Source organism: Sceloporus occidentalis, unplaced genomic scaffold (assembly GCF_023333645.1).
Source record: "Sceloporus occidentalis isolate IW3139 unplaced genomic scaffold, rSceOcc1.0.p SCAF_10, whole genome shotgun sequence".
NCBI classification, from domain to species: domain Eukaryota; kingdom Metazoa; phylum Chordata; class Lepidosauria; order Squamata; family Phrynosomatidae; genus Sceloporus; species Sceloporus occidentalis.
The window spans coordinates 34,644,937-34,666,148 of record NW_028316990.1 but is presented as its reverse complement, the minus strand read 5'-3'; the positions used below and the strand labels follow the sequence as shown (position 1 = coordinate 34,666,148).

At 42.6% G+C, this 21,212-nt stretch overlaps 2 protein-coding genes across 10 annotated transcripts in view; one reads left to right on the top strand and one right to left on the bottom strand.

Moving 5' to 3' along the window:
- LOC149306445 (importin subunit alpha-5-like) overlaps positions 1–21,212 on the bottom strand; it is a 49,877-nt gene that overhangs the window by 8,561 nt on the left and 20,104 nt on the right. For 5 of the 9 annotated variants that reach the window (XM_089539759.1, XM_089539756.1, XM_089539764.1 and 2 more), the window contains 3 exons: positions 13,183–13,446; positions 8,673–8,765; positions 265–390 (listed from right to left, as the gene is read on the bottom strand). In XM_089539759.1, coding sequence (XP_089395885.1) covers positions 265–330 — 66 coding nt within the window. In that variant the 5' untranslated portion in view covers positions 331–390; positions 8,673–8,765; positions 13,183–13,446. Of the gene's footprint in view, positions 1–264; positions 602–8,240; positions 8,371–8,672; positions 10,033–13,182; positions 13,447–21,212 lie in introns of those variants that run through there. The other 4 variants (XM_089539761.1, XM_089539760.1, XM_089539762.1 and 1 more) reach the window with 4 other exon arrangements.
- Positions 6,109–21,212, top strand: part of MYH16 (myosin heavy chain 16) — a 33,893-nt gene continuing 18,789 nt past the window's right edge. The window contains exons 1-21 of the mRNA XM_089539755.1: positions 6,109–6,318; positions 7,129–7,272; positions 8,266–8,422; positions 8,891–8,918; positions 9,526–9,622; positions 10,081–10,173; positions 10,584–10,647; positions 11,325–11,423; positions 11,566–11,669; positions 11,889–12,027; positions 12,331–12,599; positions 13,285–13,455; positions 13,622–13,801; positions 14,384–14,507; positions 15,157–15,218; positions 16,417–16,504; positions 16,787–16,904; positions 17,673–17,793; positions 19,683–19,819; positions 19,917–19,998; positions 20,474–20,647. Coding sequence (XP_089395881.1) covers positions 6,109–6,318; positions 7,129–7,272; positions 8,266–8,422; positions 8,891–8,918; positions 9,526–9,622; positions 10,081–10,173; positions 10,584–10,647; positions 11,325–11,423; positions 11,566–11,669; positions 11,889–12,027; positions 12,331–12,599; positions 13,285–13,455; positions 13,622–13,801; positions 14,384–14,507; positions 15,157–15,218; positions 16,417–16,504; positions 16,787–16,904; positions 17,673–17,793; positions 19,683–19,819; positions 19,917–19,998; positions 20,474–20,647 — 2,661 coding nt within the window. The remainder of the gene's footprint in view (positions 6,319–7,128; positions 7,273–8,265; positions 8,423–8,890; positions 8,919–9,525; positions 9,623–10,080; positions 10,174–10,583; positions 10,648–11,324; positions 11,424–11,565; positions 11,670–11,888; positions 12,028–12,330; positions 12,600–13,284; positions 13,456–13,621; positions 13,802–14,383; positions 14,508–15,156; positions 15,219–16,416; positions 16,505–16,786; positions 16,905–17,672; positions 17,794–19,682; positions 19,820–19,916; positions 19,999–20,473; positions 20,648–21,212) is intronic.

Sequence of the window (21,212 nt, the reverse complement as noted above, 5' to 3'; positions counted from 1 at the left end):
CAAAAGCTCATGCTGCCACTGCTTTCTTTCAATTGTCTCAAAGGTGCTACAAAATCTCTTTACATACTGATTCTACAGACTAATACAGCTACGGTATATCGTTGTTATCTCCTTGGAATAGATCGTGCCAAGATGACCTTGTGAGAGGGTCACTATAAAGCAACGACTCTCAGAATTCCCCACTGACCATACTGGGTGGGAATTGTGCTCCAAAAAATAACTTCCCCAAGCTTTGGACACACACGTTAGGATCCCCATACATACAGCAAAGTCTTTGCCTTTGTTTTTGAACTTCCGCATCCGCTCATCTTGCTCATTCGTGGTAGGCATCTTCTCTACTGTCTATAGACAACACACAGACGTACTGGCAGGGCAAGTATCCCTTTGCACCTAAGAGACAAGAAACTGAATTAATACCTGAATTTAGAGTGTGCAGACATTTCCTTCAGCCTCACCTTCGCCTCAAAGGCAGCCATAACTAATGGATCAGCCATCTTTTACAGAAGCCTACCTACAATATTCCTGGAACACAGGTAGGAAAAAAAGGCCTACATACTCTCTGACCTAGAACAGAGAGTATCTCATCCACTGTGGCCATGATGGCAGGGGAGTCTGGGACTTGTAGTCTAAAATATACCTTTACAGAGCTCTGATCATATGGGCCAATTTAATGCTGGAGACATGTTCTCCCAAAACCCAACGCTATTACTGCTACTTTCCTTCCTGCATTTCAGCTCCGATGTTAGTCATCCTGAAAACACAGATAAAAGCACTCCAGCAGAATTAGCATCACTACCTATTAACGTTGCTGCCGGAGCGCACTTATTCCAAGCACTACGAAAAACGATCATCTGGGGCAACTCTTAAGGATCGGGTTGATGTAAGGATAAGCTTTAGAACTCTGGGTAAAACTGGGTCACAGGGACTCAGAACTAGTTCGCAGCCTCCAAACTTTAGAAGGACTTCTGTAAGATCATTCCTCCTCCAGGTCAGAGCTGGAAGAAGGTCTTTTGGAATACAGCTCCCAGAATCCACTAGCTAGCCGCCATGGCTGTGGGATTAAGAACCTAAGAACAGATGGATCAAACCAAAATCAAGTAACTTGTAGCGTATTCGTTTTTGTAACCTCTAAGACACAACTAAGTGATTTTGCAATGGTAACACAATCCGCTCGGGAATAAAGGCGTTTATTTTATGGTGCAACTAGTAACTGGTTTTGAGTTACTTCTATAGTTACAGGGGGTATGTGGCCTCACTACTTAAGTGTACTTTGTGCCATAGGCTTTCAGCACTCCTCCCCCTTTAAAGTTTTTGTAAAGACTCGCTTTCATAGTGGGGATGATGGTGAATCGATTCACCAATTCAAAGCAAAATCGAATCACTGATCGGATTAAATGCTAAGTGGGAATGCATCCATTGTGTGCCTTCAAGACACTTCTGACTTATGGAAAATGTACAACGGAACTAAGGTGGGATATTATTATTGTAAATAATAATAATAATAATAATAATAATAATAATTGTCTGGCTTTAGGAAAGGCTAGAACAGCATTTTAATTTTAGGATAAGTTCTAAAAGCAGGGCACTGAAAAAGCTCCCCAGCTGAGTAAGGATCAAGTAGGACCAATTTAACTGATCCAAACCCAGTAAAGTCTTATGTGAGGGAGCTGGAATGAGTGAAAATGAATCAATGAGGTCCACCTGTGTGGAAAATAAACGGCATTGTTACTCACTTAGGCAGCAATCCCATTCAGTACTCACTTTCCTGGGAATTACCCTCATTTTTAACCATATTGCTCTTAGGGTTTCCCCATAATAACAACTCACTATGTCCAGTGCTGTGCAAATTCATAGCACTTTATAAATAAAGTTTAATAATAATAATAATAATAATAACAACAACAACAACAGCAGCAGCTATAAACTACTTGGGAGTCCTAATCTGAGAAAAAGGCAAGATAGTAATAATAATAATAGTTATAATAATATTCAACCCTACTTATTTCCAGGTAAACCATACCATTAAAGCATCAAAAAAAGGGAGCATCTTTCCAGAATCATTGAATTGTAGAGTTGGAAGAGACCACAAGGGCCATCCAGTACAACACACACCCCCAAACTAACAGAGTCAATAAAATATAAGAATATCCAACATCTACAAAGTAATGATACCTTTATGGGACCAACCAAAGTGCACACAATACCTTGGAAAAGTCAATTTAACTTCTCTGCCCCAATACACAGGGAATTACAGTATAGGTTTTTCTTCCTGCTCCCCTGCCTTCCCTTCTCTGTGAAATAACGTATACATTGTCTAAAGAAACACCAAAGAGCCTCCCCATCCATTGCACTCTACCATCTGCTACTCACAGCTTTCCTTCTGCAACCTATGCTTCAAGGCAAGCCCTGCCTGGGAGGTTCTTAAATCTCCAGGAGCAACCTGTCACTCATCCCTCTTTGCACCTCCATTGGTCCCTCCTGAGGGTGGGTCTGCCCCTTTTTGGTCCTCACTGCAGGTGGCTGCTTCGTACCTGAGAGAGGCAGCTCACTTGAGCACATGGGGATGGTTCAGGATGAAGGATGCTGAAGGGCAGAAAGGGACGACTGTGTGAAAAGACCATTTACAAACTGGAAGGATTTGCACATCTAGAGGTGGTGATGGAGCAGGTTTTCAGGTGGATGGAACATATCAAGTCCATTATGTATCAAATAATAATAATAATAATAATAATAATAATAATATAATAATAATTGTTACATAATGGGCTTGATATGTTCCATCCACCTGAAAACCCGCTCCATCATCACCTCCAGATGTGCAAATCTTTCCTGTTTGTAAATGGTGTAAATGGTTGTTGTAGTAGTAGTAGTAATAATAATAATAATAATAATAATAATAATAATACACCCAGCCCTCTGTAGGCCCTTGTATTTCATGGGATTTGTGTATCCACAGATTTTGGTATCTATGGGGGTGTCCTGAAACTGAACTGCAGCAGACACCAAGGCAGGGTAGAACATATTAAAATGCATTTTAAAATACATAAACTCACAGATAAAATACAAATAGAGCAAGTGTGGGGTAGTGGTTCGAATCCTGGTTTAGCCATGGGGGGGGGGGGGGGGGAAGGACTGGTGACTTTGGGCAGGTCACACTCTCTCAGCCTCAGGGGAGGCCCCTCTAAGAAAACTTTTCTAGAAAACCCAATGGTAGGTTTGCCTTGGTTGTCATTGTGTGCCTTCAAGTCGTTTCCGAACTTATGGAGGCCCTAAGAAAACCTCATGGGGTTTTCTTGGCAAGTTTCTTCAAGGGGTTTGCTATTGCCATCTTCTGAGGCTGAGAGTGTGTGACTTGCCCAAAGTCACCCACTGGATTGGACCCCTGGCTTCCAGAATCCTAGTCCAATGCTCAAACCACTACACCGCACTGGCTCTCCCCATAAGTCAGAAATGACTTGAAGGTGTACCACCACAAGAAAGATGCTGGTTTTTCAAAAAAAGGGTTTGTTATGCTTCCAGAAACCTCTGGCTTCCCCAAAGCATGCGGATACCTCCCTCTTGTCATTTTGGCTCCAGTCCTGTTGGCACTCACTGCCTATATTCCAGATTAGTGTGAGTGACACTTAACACAATTTCCCAAAATGTTTTCCTCAAGGGTATTCCCATCACAGAGACAACAAGTTTAGCATTGTTGGCCTGAATTCTTTAGCAATTAAATGGCTATAGCCCTGAATGGATTACTTCAAGTCCAGTATAAGTGGGTTGGCTAGCAATGACCCTAATCCTGGAAAGGGATTGAAACTGGAAAAATTACTTTTAGGATTACAACTCCCAGAATCCCCCACAGTCATGATCACAACCATATTGTACTTTTCCAGTGGCCCTGCTAACTGGAAGGATTCTGTCATCCAGAAAAATACAGTGGCCTGTTACAGACTGCCAAAATAAAGCTGCTTCGGGTCTCTTTGGAGGTATGCTATTTGAATGATGCATGCATCCTAAGAATCCAGAAGCTGCACCAAAAGCTGCACTCCGGTGCTTAGGAATCGAGTGTGGCTTTGGTGCGAACTCCAGACTCTTAGGACCCATGCATCATTTAAATAGCATACCTCCAAAGAGACCCGAAACAGCTTTATTTTGGCAGTCTGTAACAGGCCAGTGTTTCCAAACTTGTGGAAGGTCTCGCCATACAGGTTGGCCAGAGGATTTCCAGACCTTTGATTTCTAGAGTTTCAGAAGAAGCCCACATTTCTTGCTACCAGAGAGCTCTGTAAATAGAAAGCGGGAATGAATGCTGTGCCCTTCTTTGGGGTGGACAACCCTGGCTAACAGAAGCCTAGTGGGAATAAACCAATCCTGGATTGCAAACAGCTGGGAATGAAGCTGAGGCCGAAAAGGGAGGTGTCAGCATTTTTCTACATTGGTTTAGTGAGTGACTAATTAAAAACACTTCCCATCAAACAAAATCCCCAACTATACAACCTCTTCTCTCCGTCTGGAGGGTAATATAAATGTACGATGCTCCAGGATCTCCCTCTTTTTCTCTCTCAGGCTTCCTGCAAAGCCAGGAAGGCCATCTTCTGCAATTTGTGCTGCTAATTAGCATCTGTGAGCCTTAAGGCTATAGCCGCACTGCAGAAATAATCCGGCTTGACACCACTTTAACTGCCGTGGCTTGATGCTATAATAGAGTTGTGGCAGCTGTAGTTTGTTGTGGCACCAGCTCCAGCTCTGCCTTAAATTGACACCACAAAACTCTGGTTTTGCAGCCACTGCAGAATCAATGCAGTTTGACAACACTTTAATTGCTATGGATTTCTGGGATGTATAGTTTTGCAAGACATTTAGACCTCTCTGTCGGAGTGCTGTGATGCCACGACAAACTGCAAATCCCTGGATACCATAGGATGGAGCCTTGACAGTCAAAGATATTAAAACACCCCAAAAATGGATGACTGTTTTGTGGACTTTGATTGTTATTCTACTTTTCTATATGGGCAACAGGGCGACACCTGAATAGGTTAAATGAACATTATGGAAGCTGCTCTGGGAGCCTTTTTGGCTGGAGGGCAGGGGATAAATATTCTAAAGAAATAAATGTACTAAATAAATAAAATCTGTATTTTATTTTCTGTATTGATTTCTCCTCCAGACCAAAGCTCCCTTCTCACAAACTTTCAGGCTATGCACCTGAGCTGTTGTAAACTGGATTTCTTTATAGCACCTTTTTCATCTCATTGGCCAAATTGGAGAAGGCCGAGGAGGAAGAAAAGAAGGAGAAGGAGGAGAAGAAAGTAGAGGAGGAGAAGGAGAAGGAGAAGGAGAAGGAGAAGAAATCTTCCCTTTTCACCCGGTGTTAATGAATCTGGACTGAACCAATGCCTTTAAAAGAGAGATTTGCAAGGCAGAGGGTTCTATTTCAGCCACCCCTTTTCCCTTGAGCCATAAGGCTGAGTTTATAAGATGCCCTATAAGGAGAAGAAAAGGAGGAAGAAATCCCCAAGAAACTGGGGCATTACTTGATCTCACCTAAGGGATCTGACCCTGGGCCAGGCGGCTTTTCTTAGACAAACCCTTGTTGAGAGAAAGTGATAGCTCAAGACTTCTCCGGTGAGTATAAAAGACACAAGCCAGTCTCTGGTCAACTAGGGGTGTCTCTCGGACTTTCTTGTCTTCGCGGTAGGTACTCGTCTGTTGGGAACTCTGGGAATTAGGTGGTAACAAAGCTCCATTTTATGGTGCCTCCAAAGTGGGGTGAGAAAGGGACGAAGCTGGTTGATTCTATAAACGTTTTTGCCTTTCTGATTCGTCTTAAGACAATTCCCACGTTTATAGATCCCGTTGTCCATTTTTATTGTATTCAACTTTGCAATATTCAGTTAGTAGCTCCCATTCTTTTTCAGCCGTTGCCGATTATTTTCCGTTTATCCATTGTGTCGATTTATCCGTTGCACTAACGTCTTGTAGTTTTTTAAGCCATTCATCTGTATTTGGAATATCTTTTTCAAATTCTCCAATCTCCGTTCTTTCAGGAACCTTGTGGGTTGCCTTGATCTCCCAGCATCTTCTTCCTTTCTGCTTTTCCCGGCTACCTAAACCCGAGCCAAGATGCCTGGTGGCTATAAAGGAGAATGTGGCGATGATGTGGATCCCATGCCCTTCCTGGCTCCCAGTGAGAAAGAGAGGATTGAGGCCATTAGCAAGCCGTACGACATCAAGAAGTCATGTTGGGTCAAGGATGAAAAGGAGGGGTTCATCGCTGGAGAAATCCAGTCTGAGGCCGAGAATCAAGTCACCGTGAAGACAGTGACCAATCAGGTGATGGGATGGGATGGGACAGGAGACAGCGTGACAATGGGCTCTTTCACATTGCACAGTTACAGCACTTTGATACCACTTTAACAGCCATGGTATGGTATGATGGGATTTGTAGTTTAGGGGATGTAGGGGCTGTGCAGAGCACCCCTGAATAAGCGGTCTGCAGCCGCCTCTGTCTTCGCCAGATCAGGGCTGAAGCAACTGCATGCCATGGCCTTGATCTGGCCTTTCCATGGCGCAAAAAGGAGCCACAAAAAGCCACGGAAAGGGCATGGTAGCTGCCAGCGCATGGCTTTCCCACTCTTCTTTGCTGCTGCATCATGTGAATGCAGCACCAGAGGAGCACTGTGTGGCGTATGGCACAGCATCACACCGCCATGGGGGCGGAGTCAGGGTGTGCATCATGTGGACGCAATGCCCCAACTTCGCCCCCAGGTTGGTTTTAATGGCCAGTCTGCAGAGCACCTTAGAAATCGCAGCCAGAATATCACCAAACTACAAACTCCAGGATGCCACAGGCTGGAACCGTGGCGGTTAAAGTGTTATCAAAGCAATATATAACTGTGTAGTATGAAAAGGGATTTAGGTTATAATTTTCATCTGGATTTCCCAAAGAGCTCTGAGCAATTTACATGGCAGTTGTCCCTGTTTAATCCTCCTGACAACCCTGTGAGGTGTGTTAGACTGAGGCTGGACTAAGAAAAGCTTTAGAGTCCAACTGGACAGTATTTGTCCAGAACGTCCACCTTGTAAATGCTGAGCTCCAAGTTATGAACATAAAGTATTTATGAACGATTTGCTCCCATGCAGACTATCACCATAAAGAAGGATGACCTCCAGCAGATGAACCCACCCAAGTTCTACCAGATCAGTGACATGGCCAACATGACCTTCCTGAACGAAGCCAGTGTCTTAGACAATCTGAGACAACGCTACGTCATGATGAGGATCTACGTAAGTGAAAAGACGGCACTAGAACCGCATGGACCTTGTGAAAGTTCCAGGGCAATCTGTTATTCCTCAGATCAAACATTTTTCCATGCCAGATTACACAGCGCACTTAATATGCCATTGCATTTCCTACATTCTGGCTGCATATCCAGACGTGCTGACCCTGAATCTGGATTTTAACAAGTACCAATAAAATCTGTTTTCGGGAGTTGTCAAAATGACCTGCCTTTTCCCTTTCCTTTCACTTCTGTTCCTTCAGCAGCTCAGGTTCTTGCATTTAAAAATGCAGGTCGTAATACATATCTGCAGGTGTTGAGGGCATTAATCTGTATTGCCGAAGTGCTTCATGATGCTTAGTGACATGTCGTGGAAGGGCATGAGGTTCGCAAGGTTTTAGAGAGAAATAATAAAACATCTGAGGCAGAAAACTAAAAAGGAAGGGGAAAAAATATATATCATTAGCTTTTTGCACTGTGAAGGGATATGCGGCCAAAGCAACAGCCATTTTAGATAGATAAGAGAAAGGAAGCCAGCATGTATTTCTTGGCTTTGGGATGGACCACTTGATTCCTTTTCTTCTAGCTGAGAAGAAACAAGCGGGAGAGTGAATAGGAAAATAAAAATACATGTTGAAAAGAGCCCGCAGCATTTTTTTGTTCGGTCTGTGATTCCTTGGAAGGAGGCTTTATAAAAGGCAAACTAATTAAGGCTAGTTGGGATTTGTAGTTTGCCATGGCACCAGAGCTGTGAGACAGAGAAGGCTGGATATCTCACAAAATTGCATCGAGGCATGGCAGTTAAAGTGGTGTCAAACTGTGTTAATTCTGCAGTGTAGCTGCCGCTTAACTCATCCTAAACAGTATGTAGACAGATCTTGTAGCACTTTTGAGACTAACGGAAAGAAAGAAGTTGGCAGCATGAGCTTTCACAGACTTAAGTCTACTTCTTCAGATGCATCCTAAATGGCTTACCTTGGTTCTTTTGCTCTTCTTCCAGACCTACTCTGGCCTGTTCTGTGTTACCATCAACCCGTATAAGTGGCTGCCCATCTATGGGGCTCGCGTGGCCAATATGTACAAGGGCAGGAAACGCACAGAGGTGCCCCCTCACCTCTTCTCCATCTCTGACAACGCGTACCATGACATGCTTATGGGTGAGTAGCACTGAGGAGGACGCCTTAGCCTCCACAATTGTGATCTCCAGTGTGGATGCAGCCCAAGTCCACAAAAGCTTATGTTACAACGTTTTTCGCTCTATTCGTTTCAGAGGTGCTACAAAATCCCTTTGCATAGTAATTCTGGTGTGGTTTGTTTGCCACATGAACAGAGGGTTCCCCTTCAGAATTTTTGGTCTCATCACAAGGGGAAATATTGACAATTTGTTTAAAGATCCCTTTGTCCTACCTGGAGCAATAATAAGCCTTGATCGAGCCAGTCTTTCAGATGCAGCCTCTCCTCCACTTCCTTGCTTGTTTCCAAAATCCACATTTTAGGTTTCTGGGCAGACAAAATAAGGACAGTCCTATTGGGAAAGAAAAGAGCTGGAGCCATGAATTATCTCTATAGGAATTTTAATATCTTTGGCTAACACCCTATATGCTGTCTTATTCCTCTCTATACAGAACGTGAAAACCAGTCCATGCTGATTACGTAAGTGTATATATTTTCTTTCTGTATTATTCCTTGTCAAATCCATCAGGGTACCAAAGTTCAGAAACTCAGGTTCAGTAGTAAAAATTCAGAAACCTTTATTAAGAAAACTACAGATTCAGTCCAGTGACTTTCACTGGCGGAACTGACCGGAAAACATTGCAACTACACAGTTAAACCTCACGTAATTTGAACTTCAGGTTTCAGTTTCTTATTCGTTAAAATAAACACATTTTCTTTTCTGATACCGCTCCTTTTCTATGATGCTCTCTTTCAAAGGACCTTGGCCATGCTTGCCTCCTTTCTCAGTTTATTTTTTGCACCTGGATTGAGGTCTCAGCAATAAAGCAGTTCTAAAACATACTCTCATTACTATATATCCCATTATTACATTATAGAAGGACAAGAGCAACTCCTGACACTTATTACAATACCTGCAACCTACCTTGGATTTAAAATCTGAGTCTCCGTTTCTACCCTATCCCACCTCAGAAACTGCTCACCTGATGTTTGTCATGTATGAAAACCTTCCCAAACAGTGAAGCAAAGGGTTTCTTTTCAACTTCATGGTCTTGATGCACCTTTCCATCTTCTCTATTGCCTGCAGCGGAGAATCCGGAGCTGGCAAGACTGAAAACACGAAAAAGGTCATCCAGTACTTTGCTAACATTGGCAGCACTGGCAAAGCCGCTGCTGATGGGAAGGTAAGGGATTGTTGTTGGATGAAATGGGAACCATCATCCTGTAGCAACTGAACTTGAGATCCCTGGTGGAGGTGTCTAGGGAGATTACTATATGTGGCTTTTAAAACCTGAGTAGACCCAGCAAACAGTGGCTTTGGTGATACTTATTGAAGGATGATGCCTCCAACCTGTAGCCGCTGTGTCCCTCAAGTGTGGTTAGGGTGTCCCTTTTCATTGATGGGGGAAACCCGTCACTGAGCTCACTATTGCATTAGTTAAAGGGGTATCAGGAAGAGAGTGCAAAGACACAATTGCACAGATGTGTGACAATGACTGCTTGAAAATCGTTATGTTTCCAGTTTTCTTTAAAAGAACTGCAAGAACAGGGCTCACGTTGTAATGCCCTAGAAGAAAATAATCAATGCTCAGCCCTTGAACAATGTCTCGTGCTATAATTATTATTATTTTTCTTCAACCAGGGGTCCCTGGAGGATCAAATCATCCAGGCTAACCCTGTGCTAGAAGCTTTTGGAAACGCCAAGACAACAAGGAACAATAATTCCTCTCGTTTTGTAAGTACCTGCTTCTGAAACTCTAATGCACTTGAATCAGTATGATAATTTTCCTCTCATTACTCATTGATTTTTACATGCAAACAAATCACCTACTATCTCTTTACCGAACGATTATGACTTTCCACTGTCTCCGTTTGAAAACAATTGTGCATGGAGTCTCCAAGGATAATACAATATCTTTTTATCTGTGATGGCTGTTTCCATGGATTTACAATCTTTAGACAATGGATGTAGTATCAAGTATTTAAGATGCATGTGTGACTTTCCCACCATCCATCTCATGCAAAGGGATCTTACAGTTTTCTCTTTTTCTACTGAAAAACCCAACAACATCACAGCCAGGGAACATGTAGGGACATATGGTGGTTTTGATCAATAGGGTTGTTTCTTGTCCTTTTCCCCCCCAGGGTAAATTCATCCGAATTCATTTTGGCAGCACAGGAAAACTGGCTGGAGCCGACATTGAGAGCTGTAAGTATCCTAGCTGAGTAATTTTCCCCATGACAGAAAAATTGATTTCAATCCTTTAATCAATTTGAGGTGGGATTTTGACAGTGAATTAAATCAATCAGGCAGCTTTTTCAAAGAGAGTTGCTGAGGATGTATCCACACTGCACAATTATAGCAGATTGATACCATTTTAACTCTCCTATGGAGTCTTGGAACCAGTAGTTTGGTGAGAGAGTTCTCTTGATGCTATAGTTCTGGGGAGTGCACTAGAGAACCCCAGCAAACTTCTAGGTTGGAGGTATAGCATTTAAAAGTGGTGTCAAACTGCTGTAATCATTCAGTGAGACATCCTTAGTCATGTGCAGATTTAATTGACTGATTAATACATGATTGATGAAATCTACGTTGAGTAACCAATGGTGTTTTTTCTTTCTCCAAAAAACTAAGTGACGTTCTTAATGTAGCTGCAAAATGAGTGAGCAGAGGAAAAGAAATCAAGCAAATCGGATCAATTTGCAGCTTAGATTCTTTGGCTTTTCACGTATTTCACGGAGTCTGAATTTTAATTTTGTTTAGGGCGGAATACATGCACACAGTTTCAGAGTAAAACATTGTAAGGCCGCCTTTTAAGCCAAAGTAGACCTCCTAGCTTTTGGGTCAAATCTATATTTTTAGCATCTACTTCCTTTGCATTGCAGATCTCCTAGAGAAATCTCGTGTCATTTCCCAGCAACCTGCAGAAAGGGGCTATCACATCTTCTACCAGCTCCTCTCCAACAAGAAACCAGAACTTGTTGGTATGAAGTTGTTTATCTTGATATCCTACTTTTTCTCTCTAGAGCTCAAAGTGGAGTGCATGACTTTTCTTCCCACCTTTTATTCTCACGACAACTTTGTGAGGCAGGGACTGACTCATATTGTTTCATATTGTTACAACAGAAACCTTGCTTTGTGTGCCGGATCCAAAGGAGTACCACTGGACAAGTCAAGGGGTTGTTATAGTGGACAACATGGATGATGGAGAAGAATTGCTCCTCACCGATGTAAGTCTGCAAGGACTTGTGTGGGTGAATGATTCTCAGAGTTGAACTCCAAAGAAAGTAACTTCCCCATGCTCTGATTATGTTGTTTGCTGTTCGAATTGCAGTGCCATGGGACCGTCTGTGACACTGCAAATAGCAGACATAAGGGCCCTGATCTGGTCAGTAATGTAAAATTAGAAATCATAGGGTGTCACCTTTTCTCTCTCCATCCTCTCCCAGGTGGCCTTTGACGTCCTGGGCTTCACTCAAGAAGAGAAGATCAGCGTCTACAAACTCACTGGTGGCATCATGCATTTTGGGAATATGAAATTCAAGCAGAAGCCAAGAGAGGAACAGGCAGAAGTAGACACCACAGAGGGTAATGACTAAGATGGAGAGGGTGAAGGGAAATCCAGTGGCTATTTGAACCTGTAATTCTGTAGATGCTTGCCTGTGAATAAGTCCAGGATTGTCTGGGTCTGGGATGACGACCTTGTCCCTGGTACCCCAAGGGAGTGCTTTAATCCACAAGGACCACTTGTTCTCTGCCTCTAGCAGAACCTGTGGAAAACAATGTGCTCTTGACATCTCTGGAAGCAGTAAGGAAGGGACATTGCCTTTATTGGGAGCACTTCGGTTTCTGTCTCTCTAATCTTCTTCTTTTCGGTCTTTTGGTTGTCAGTGGCTGACAAAGTCGCCCACCTCATGAATCTCAACTCTGGAGATCTCCAGAAGGGCATCACCAGACCCCGGGTGAAAGTGGGCAACGAGTTTGTCCAGAAAGGGCAGAACATGGACCAGTGCCACAACTCAGTTGGTGCTCTGGGCAAAGCCGTCTATGACAAGATGTTCAAGTGGCTGGTGGTCCGGATCAACAAGACCTTGGACACCAAGATGCAGAGGCAGTTCTTCATTGGGGTGCTGGATATCGCTGGCTTTGAAATCTTTGAGGTACGGGGAAGGTGGGAACCACTTCTGTACAGATGGGACCGGATACAAAATGTTGCAGCATGGAATGTTGCCTTTAAGGATTCTAGGCACTCCATTCAATTCCTACTCATGTTTCAAGTCCCATGGTCAGTAAATGGTGGCCACTCAGACCTTTCAGTCCCCAACAGGTCTTTTGTGGAACAGTTTTACACTTGGGGTTCCTTCCAAAGATATTTTGTATATCTGTAAATCCTGAGGTTTCCCCAGTTTATCAATATCATCCATTTTCATGTGGGTGATACTGTTTTGGCTACATAAGCAATGGTATTCAACCTGTATGGACAAGTCAAACACGAATAATTATGCCAAAAGCAGAAAGTTAAAACAGTTTAAAACATACTTGAAGATCCTTTAAAAAAAAAGGATACAAGTTTAGCACACCTTTTAAAAAGATCATTCTGTTCTATACATTAAGAGCCAAAGGCCTGCCTAAATAAAAAGGTCTTTGCGTGCCAGTGAAAAGAGAGCAGAGAGGGGGACAAGTGACCCTCTTATGGGAGTGAATTCCACATCCTGAGACCATCAATCAGGAAGGCTGTCTCACCTGTGATGATGGTGGGACCAAAAGAAAGACTCAATTACACAAATTATTTTTCCTTGTATAGCACTGTGGTTCAAAGCAGTGTCCCTTCTGTTCCTTCTGCAGTTCAACAGCTTTGAGCAGCTGTGCATCAACTTCACCAACGAGAAGTTGCAGCAGTTCTTCAACCACCACATGTTTGTCCTGGAGCAAGAAGAGTACAAGAGGGAAGGCATCGATTGGGTGTTCATTGACTTTGGTCTGGATCTGCAGGCTTGCATTGAGCTCCTGGAAAAGGTAACCATTATCATCACTACCATCATAATATATTCCTCTAAACTTCGCAAGCATATGTTGTCATCCTCACTGTTTATATCCTCATAACACCCCTGTGAGTTAGATTCAGCCAAGATACATGTATGTGTTTCTCTCATCATTTTTTCTTATGTTTTTGTCTTTCTAGCCCATGGGCATCTTCTCCATCCTTGAAGAGCAGTGCGTGTTCCCCAAGGCCACTGATGCTACTTTCAAGGCTGCCCTCTATGACAATCATTTGGGCAAATCCCCCAATTTCCTGAAGCCCAAAGGCGGCAAGGGCAAAGGGGCAGAAGCTCACTTTGAGCTGGTGCATTATGCTGGCACGGTAAGTATGAAGCATGAGGAGATGTGTTGCCCTGCAAATATTGGTTACTCCAGTCTATCTTAGATGTTTTGGGACAGGTGATTCTTGCTGTGTCCACACTTCAGAAATAATTCAGTTTGATAGCTCAATTCTGGGTTCTGCAGTTTTCTAAAGTATTTAGCCTTCTCTGTTAAGAGAGCTCTGGTGCCACAACAAACTACAGTTCCCAGAATTCCACAGCACTGAGCCATGGCATCAAACTGGATTATTTCTGCAGTGCAGATGCAACCTCTGAGTTAATAGCAAAGTCAATAGAGTTTGCCCAGAAAGAGCAGGGATATAGCCCTTCATGGTTCCTGCTGTGGACCACTTCTTGCCTTCCCTTCTTGAAGGATCATGTGCCTGGCAGAGCTAGGGAAATTAATTAGCTGCACTGTAATTCCCAGAATCCCCCATCAGACCTATAACACAACGTAACAATTACAATGTCTGATTGCCAGCTACTAATCCCGTGCCATCCTCACATGTTGCAGCTATCCACAAATCTTTGTGCTAAAGTTGCTCTTGTGAAGTTGGCATGCCATTGTCTTTTTCTTATGCCAGGTGGGCTACAATATCACCGGGTGGCTGGAGAAAAACAAGGACCCCCTGAATGAAACAGTGGTGGGTTTGTTCCAGAAGTCTGGGATGCCTCTGCTTTGCACTCTCTTCAAAGAAGAAGAGCCTGGTATGTAGATCCTGTTGCTTATAATTTCACTTTATCATTCACTCTATTGTTCAACCAGAGATGATAGCATTTATAAAAGTGGCCCAGTTCCCTGCTTGGGATAACCCCATACCCTCCAGCTGTCACTGTTTGATAGGGATAGTCCAGTCGGCACATGGCCTTGGTGCAGCTTCCGGACTCTTAGGACGCATGCATCATTTAAACAACATACCTCCAAAGTGACCTGAAGCAGCTTTATTTTGGCCTGTTTGTATGGGCCCTTAGATATTTCTTTTAAAATATTATTGAAACTTCACTGACATACAAGCTATCATCGTCACCATTATTATTAATGTTTATTTATATAGCCATAAATTTGCATGGCACTTTACAGACATCATCAAAACAGCCTATAACCTGCCAATGGCATACAATCTAAAAGTCATAAAATATAAGCTATACAAAACTCAGCGAGTTATGCAGTTAAAATGCAAACTGTAAAAGCAACTAATACGTATAATCAAATATAAAATTGTAAGCCTCAGACTCCACAGACCTTCAATTTTCCCTTATTTGCCTTACAATCAAGGATGGGACTAAATGAAATACTGTTTAAATAGATTGCTTTCAATCAAACCTTGGATCATTTGTGTTTCAATGTTGTTTTCAGCTGCAGGAACCAAGAAGCAGAAAAGAGGCTCCTCATTTATGACCGTCTCCAACTTCTACAGGGTAAGAGAACTTTAAACTAGCCAGAGCAATGGAGAAAGAGCTAGTGTGGTTTAGTAGTTTGAGTGTTGTCCTATGACTCTGGGAAACCAAGGTTCAGATCCTCACTCAGCCATGGAAATCCAGTGGATGATACAGAGCAAGCCCCAGTCTCTCAAACTGTAGAAATAATGCAGTTTGACACCACTTTAAATGCCGTAGCTCCATCCTATGGCATACTGGGATTTGTAGTTCTACAGGCATTCTCTCCCAAAGACTACTGGTGCCTCACAAAACTACAAACCCCAAGATTCGGTAGGATGGAGCCATGGCAGTTAAAGTGATGTCGAATTTCATTTTTTCTGTCGTATAGATGCACCATATAGATTGTGTAAAAATACAGGTGGACACACTTGACGCCTTGTGAATTTTGTCTTGGTCCTCTCCCCCACTTAATAATAATAATAATAATAATAATAATAATAATAAGTTTTATTTATAAACCGCTATTCCGTGTTGATCATAGCGGTGTACAGGTAAAAATTGCAAATACAAAATACAAGATAAAAATTGCAATACATAAATAAAACTTCAATAAAAACATTTCAAAATACAGATTAAAACCATACATCAAATCCAGGCCAGCTAAATGTGCTCGATAATGCTGTACATATAGGGGGGAGTCATATATCATCAAGGAGCATCGGGGAAGGCTTGCCAAAACAGGAAGGTCTTAAGTCTCTTTTTAAAGAGATCCAGGGAGGTGGCGGAGCGGAGTTCCTCGGGAAGGGTGTCCCAGATCCCAGGGGCCGAAATAGAAAAGGCCCTTTGTGAGGTTGATACATATCTCGTTGTCGGGATCCTCAACAGATTCTTCCCAGACGACCTGAGTGTGCGGGGCGGACTATATGGGGAGAGGCGGTCCTCCAAGTACCCTGGGCCCAAGCCACTTAGCACCCTGAGAGTCACCAGTTGGACCCTTGTGCAAAAGACTTACTCTTAGAATGAAATAATTTCTGAGCCCAGGGATTTATTTGCAGCATCAAAAGCCCCAATTCCAATCCTTGTCACCCTTCACAATTTTCTTCTTGTCATGAATATAGTCTAGGGTACCAATACTTATCATGAGTATAGTCTAGACTATCATTTGGTTGGAGCTCTTGTTAAAGTATAGTTCAACGTCCTTCTTTGGTTCTGATGCTTTCTCTTCCTACTTTTTCAGGAGCAGCTGAACAAGCTGATGGCCACCTTACACAGCACCGCTCCCCATTTTGTGCGCTGCATCGTTCCCAATGAGTTCAAGCAGTCTGGTGTGTGGTTTAGCTTTTAACTGCAGAAACTCAAACTTATTCTAGATCACTGCAGAGACAACTGGGGTTAGCAGTGGGAATCATGAGATCCTCCACATGTTTCTAGTTCTGCACCTTCATTTTGCCTGGGAACCTATTCTATTATGAGAAGGTAGCATCCCCATTGATCTGACCCTGAATGGACTAGTCTTGGGATTTATCTGAGAAGATGGAGCAGTAGTCTTGTGGTTGTTTCTTCTGTTGTTAAGTCATGGTGAGGAATCCTGTTTTGTGGTCCTGCAGGGGTGGTGGATGCCCATTTGATCCTTCACCAGCTGGCCTGCAACGGTGTACTCGAAGGCATCCGTATTTGCAGGAAGGGCTTCCCCAACAGACTGCAGTACCCTGAATTTAAACAGAGGTAACTTATTTTTCCTTTCCTTTTTTTCATTTTCATTCTCAAAAAATGAGTGGTCAAGACTGCTGGCAGGCTGCTAATCCCCTGTTCATTAGGTAAAGTAAAGAAAAAGTAAAGTAGCTGGTTATGAATACTATAATGCTAATAGGGATATTTCTAGAGAGCACAACTATACAAGAACTGGACAAGGATACTGGGAGACTAGGATTTGAATCTCTGCTCAGCCATGGAAACCCATGGGATGATTTTGGCTAAGTCACACTTTCTCAGCCTCAGAGGAAGGGAAGGGCAATTCCCTTCTGAACAAATTCTGCCAAGAAACCCCCATGATTTTTTTCTTAGGGTTGCCATAAGTCAGAAATGACTTTAAGACACACAACGACGAGTGCATCTATACTTTATGTTGTTATATGTTTGATTCAGCATTTGAGCGCTAAGCTAAACTCAAAGATTAGTTTGTGTATATTGATAAATTTCTTACTCTTCACCAAACACTAATTGTAAGTTTTAATGGAGAAGTACTTATGTTTCAGAAGAGATCATTCATGATATAAAGAAAGGCAAGCAGAAACCCAAAATGAAGTATCTGTTATTTCAGACCAAGCACAAGGGACTGAACGTTTTGGTATTTTCTGTGTTGGTTGATGCTCAGAGGTTGTGTAACCTCTCATTTTGTCTATATGACAGTGCCAGCTGTTCTTTGGTTTACCAGCCAGTGGTTATTGGTTTTCAAATGCTTTACAATGCTTGTTTGTCTCCTGTCCATGTCAGGTACCAGGTGCTGAACCCCAATGTCATCCCTCAGGGATTTGTGGACAATAAGAAGGCTTCAGAACTATTGCTGGGATCCCTTGACCTGGGAGAAAATGAGTACAAAATTGGACATACTAAGGTACTATTGTCAATAGGGTTAGCAATGGAAACGCCCCGAGGTAAAACCTAGCCATCCCCTCTAACTTGACTGAAAAGTGTCTGTTCACACTGACCAATTTTAGCAGTTTGATACTGCTATGATTATCGTGGTTCTATCCTATAAAATTCTGGGGTAATCGTTTCAAAATACTCAGAATTCTTTGATCTACTCCTTTGAACTGAACCACTAGCATTCTTTAGCAGAAGTTTCTAAGTATCTCATGAATGCTAAAAACTCCTCCCTGAGCCACAAATCTCAGAAGTCCAAAGGATGGAACCATGCCGTTGTATCAAACTGCTATCCTTGTGCAATTAGATAGCCCACAATGTTCTTGTGCTGTGTCTTCTTTGCAGCTAAGATAGCGCAAGACGTTGCCAGTTGGAGGCACTGACTCATCCTTATTCTCCCTTCATCTTTGTTTAAAAAAATACCTTGAGCAGGTGCAGTTTTATATTCTAAAGACACTTAAATCACCATACTATCATGATTACAGCAATAAAATGGAGTTTGGAACCCTAGTGCTATATTTAGGAACGTGTGCCATTTTGAAATATGTATTTTGTAAAAATGAGCATCTGTTACTATAAATCTACCTCACTTTTAAAACAAAACTAAAAATGAATAAGGACAGCAAAAGCATTAAACAAATTGGTTGATGCTCAGGTGCTAACGCTGGATATTGTTGCCACTGTTCCTATCACCTTCTGTTTTCTGGCTGACTTTGGAGGCCTCCTGGGGCACAGATTCCTGTAATGTAAAGCAGCTTGGCTGCACCACTAGTTGTTCTCCAGAAACAGAGCCTGGATGAGTTACTTCTTTGGACTCTATCTCCAAAAATCTCCTTGTGCTAGGTGGAAATTCTGGGAGTTTGAGCACAAGGAAATAACTTTTCCAAGCTCTGCCAAGTCTTGGAGACTAGAGGCTGTGTATAGCATTATCTTTGTATAACTAACCAAACAGCAATATTTCCCCCCCTGGATTCCACGCATTATATCCTTCCAAAACAGCATCATCCATGCACACAATGGAGGTACCAACAGATAGATCGAGGAGGAACCCAATGTTGTCAGAAAGCACCATGAGCCCACTAATTTCCTAGAATCATTCTATGTGAGATATGTAAGAGAAGTTAAACTCAGTCTTCATTCATGGGGACTTTCCATTGATACAAAGGATTCTGGCAGGATATACAATCAGAAATTAGTTACGTGACAGAACACCATTTCACTCTTGATCTGAGACTGGCACTACTAAATTCATTGGAGCTGCAAATAAGGAAATAATACACAAAGATGTTGTTTCCTTCCTGTTATTAGCAGCCAGGCAGTTCATTGCCAGCAACTAGAAGAATCCTGCAGCACCTACTTTAGACCTATGGTATAAAAAGTTTTTGAATTCCACACTATCACAGAAACTAATATGGCAAGTAAAATGAACTAAAGAACAAAAAGATGATAATTATCTTTGAGGTAACATGGTTCCCGTTTGTTTCTGATGTAAATAAAATTAATGAGGAAAGAAGACATATTCTACCGACCCATGGGTCCATCTGGAAAGGATTAATCCAATAGAACAACTAATTACAAAGGGATTCGCTTTGCATTTGCAAGACCAGGAAAACGTAACTCATGCCCTGTGTGTAACCATTGTTGATGTGTTTGTTCTGTCATTCTACTTTTTTCATGTTAATCTTTGTTTTTTAAAAATGAGTAAAATTTCAAAACATAAAAAAGGAGAATTGGCTTTTAAAAATTTGTCTATAAGAAATCATAGAGAAACTTACATGTGATAAGGCTCAGGGACTAAGCTGTGTGAGGAACATTGCTCTGTCGGTGGATCAAGGGCCACATGGATCCCTGTTTCTCCAGGTGTTCTTCCGTGCCGGAGTCTTAGCCAAGCTGGAAGACATGCGAGATGATCGTTTGGCCAAGATCATGACCATGCTGCAGTGCCGGGGCCGGGGCTTCTTGATGCGGATCGAGTTTAAAAAGATGCTGGACAGAAAGTATGTTGGTTGCCCTCCCTCAAGACTTGCCTTTTGCTTTTTTTTACAAAGGGAGGAAACCTTCGTAGCTTCACCATTCCTTTTCTTTTCATTACAGGCTAGGCCTGATACTTATCCAGAGGAATGTCCGTAACTTCTTGCAGATGAGGTTCTGGGGTTGGTGGAAACTGTACAACAAGGTGAGGAAATGGACCATACATGCCAGGTTGCCTGCGTTGCCAGTTCACTGGGGTGGATTTGGGGTTGAGGAGCCCTTTTTGCTATCCATGGATAAAAGATAATTGGATTTCATTGTGTGGGTGCTGTACTTCTAAGGACTTTATCACACAAGGCTAAAAAGCAGAACATTAACAGGATAAAAGCATCTTTGGCCAGAACGTATCACACAGCTTTGGAGATTATCGGGCAGGGGATGGGACAAGATGTCCTTGTCCTATCCTTTTTCTATCCTTTCTGTGCGATTGCGGGAAGCACTTTCAGAAGACGTCACACTGATCCTTGTCCCATCCAGAAAGTGCAAGTGACAGTGATCGCGCAAAAGCATTTCAAATGACATTGCGCTGATGCTGTCATTGTGTCATCAGTGAAGTGGAATTGTCCCATCTTTGTCCTTCATTTTGCTTCATGGGTGAAATTTCTAAATGTCTCCCACAGGTGAAGCCTCTGTTGAATGTGGCCCGGCAAGAGGAAGAGATGAAGGTGAAGGAAGAAGAGCTCAGGAATGCCATGTCCAAGACACAAGAGCTGATGGACCGTGTCAAAGAGCTGGAAGAAAAGACAGCCACCCTCAGCCAAGAGAAGAACGATTTGACCATCCAGTTGCAGGCTGTGAGTTGCTGAAGTGCATTCCTTCACCTGTGCCTGATAGTTGCACATTCATGTATTAGCACTCTGTCTATATAGGAAAGTGACTTATTAGTGAGTCACTTTGGAGAGCCAGATCTCCAAGGAATCCGCTGCAATGCCATTATCTGTCTGGTCATTAGTCTGGGGTGTTGTAGGGCAGCCACGTTCAAGTGAACAGTTTTCTGTACTGCATGCATGCTGCCCCAGCCCTGCAGAGAGTAAGGTCCTATTGCCACATTGGATGGAGTCTCTTTGCAGGTTAATAGGCTTACTGCAGGTGCAGTGTGTGTTAATACGCAATGGGCCCTTGGTATTGACTGAGGTTTGGTTCCAGGATCTCTCGTGAATACCAAAATACATGGATGCTCAAGTTCTATTAAATACAATGGCATAGCAAAATGGTTTTCTTATATAAAATGGCAAAATCAAGGTTTCCTTTAGGAATTTTTAAAAATACATATTTTCAAACCATGGATGCTTGAATCCATTGATAAGGAATCTGTGGATACGGGAGGCCTACTGTACCACCAGTGCGTGGAGGAACGGA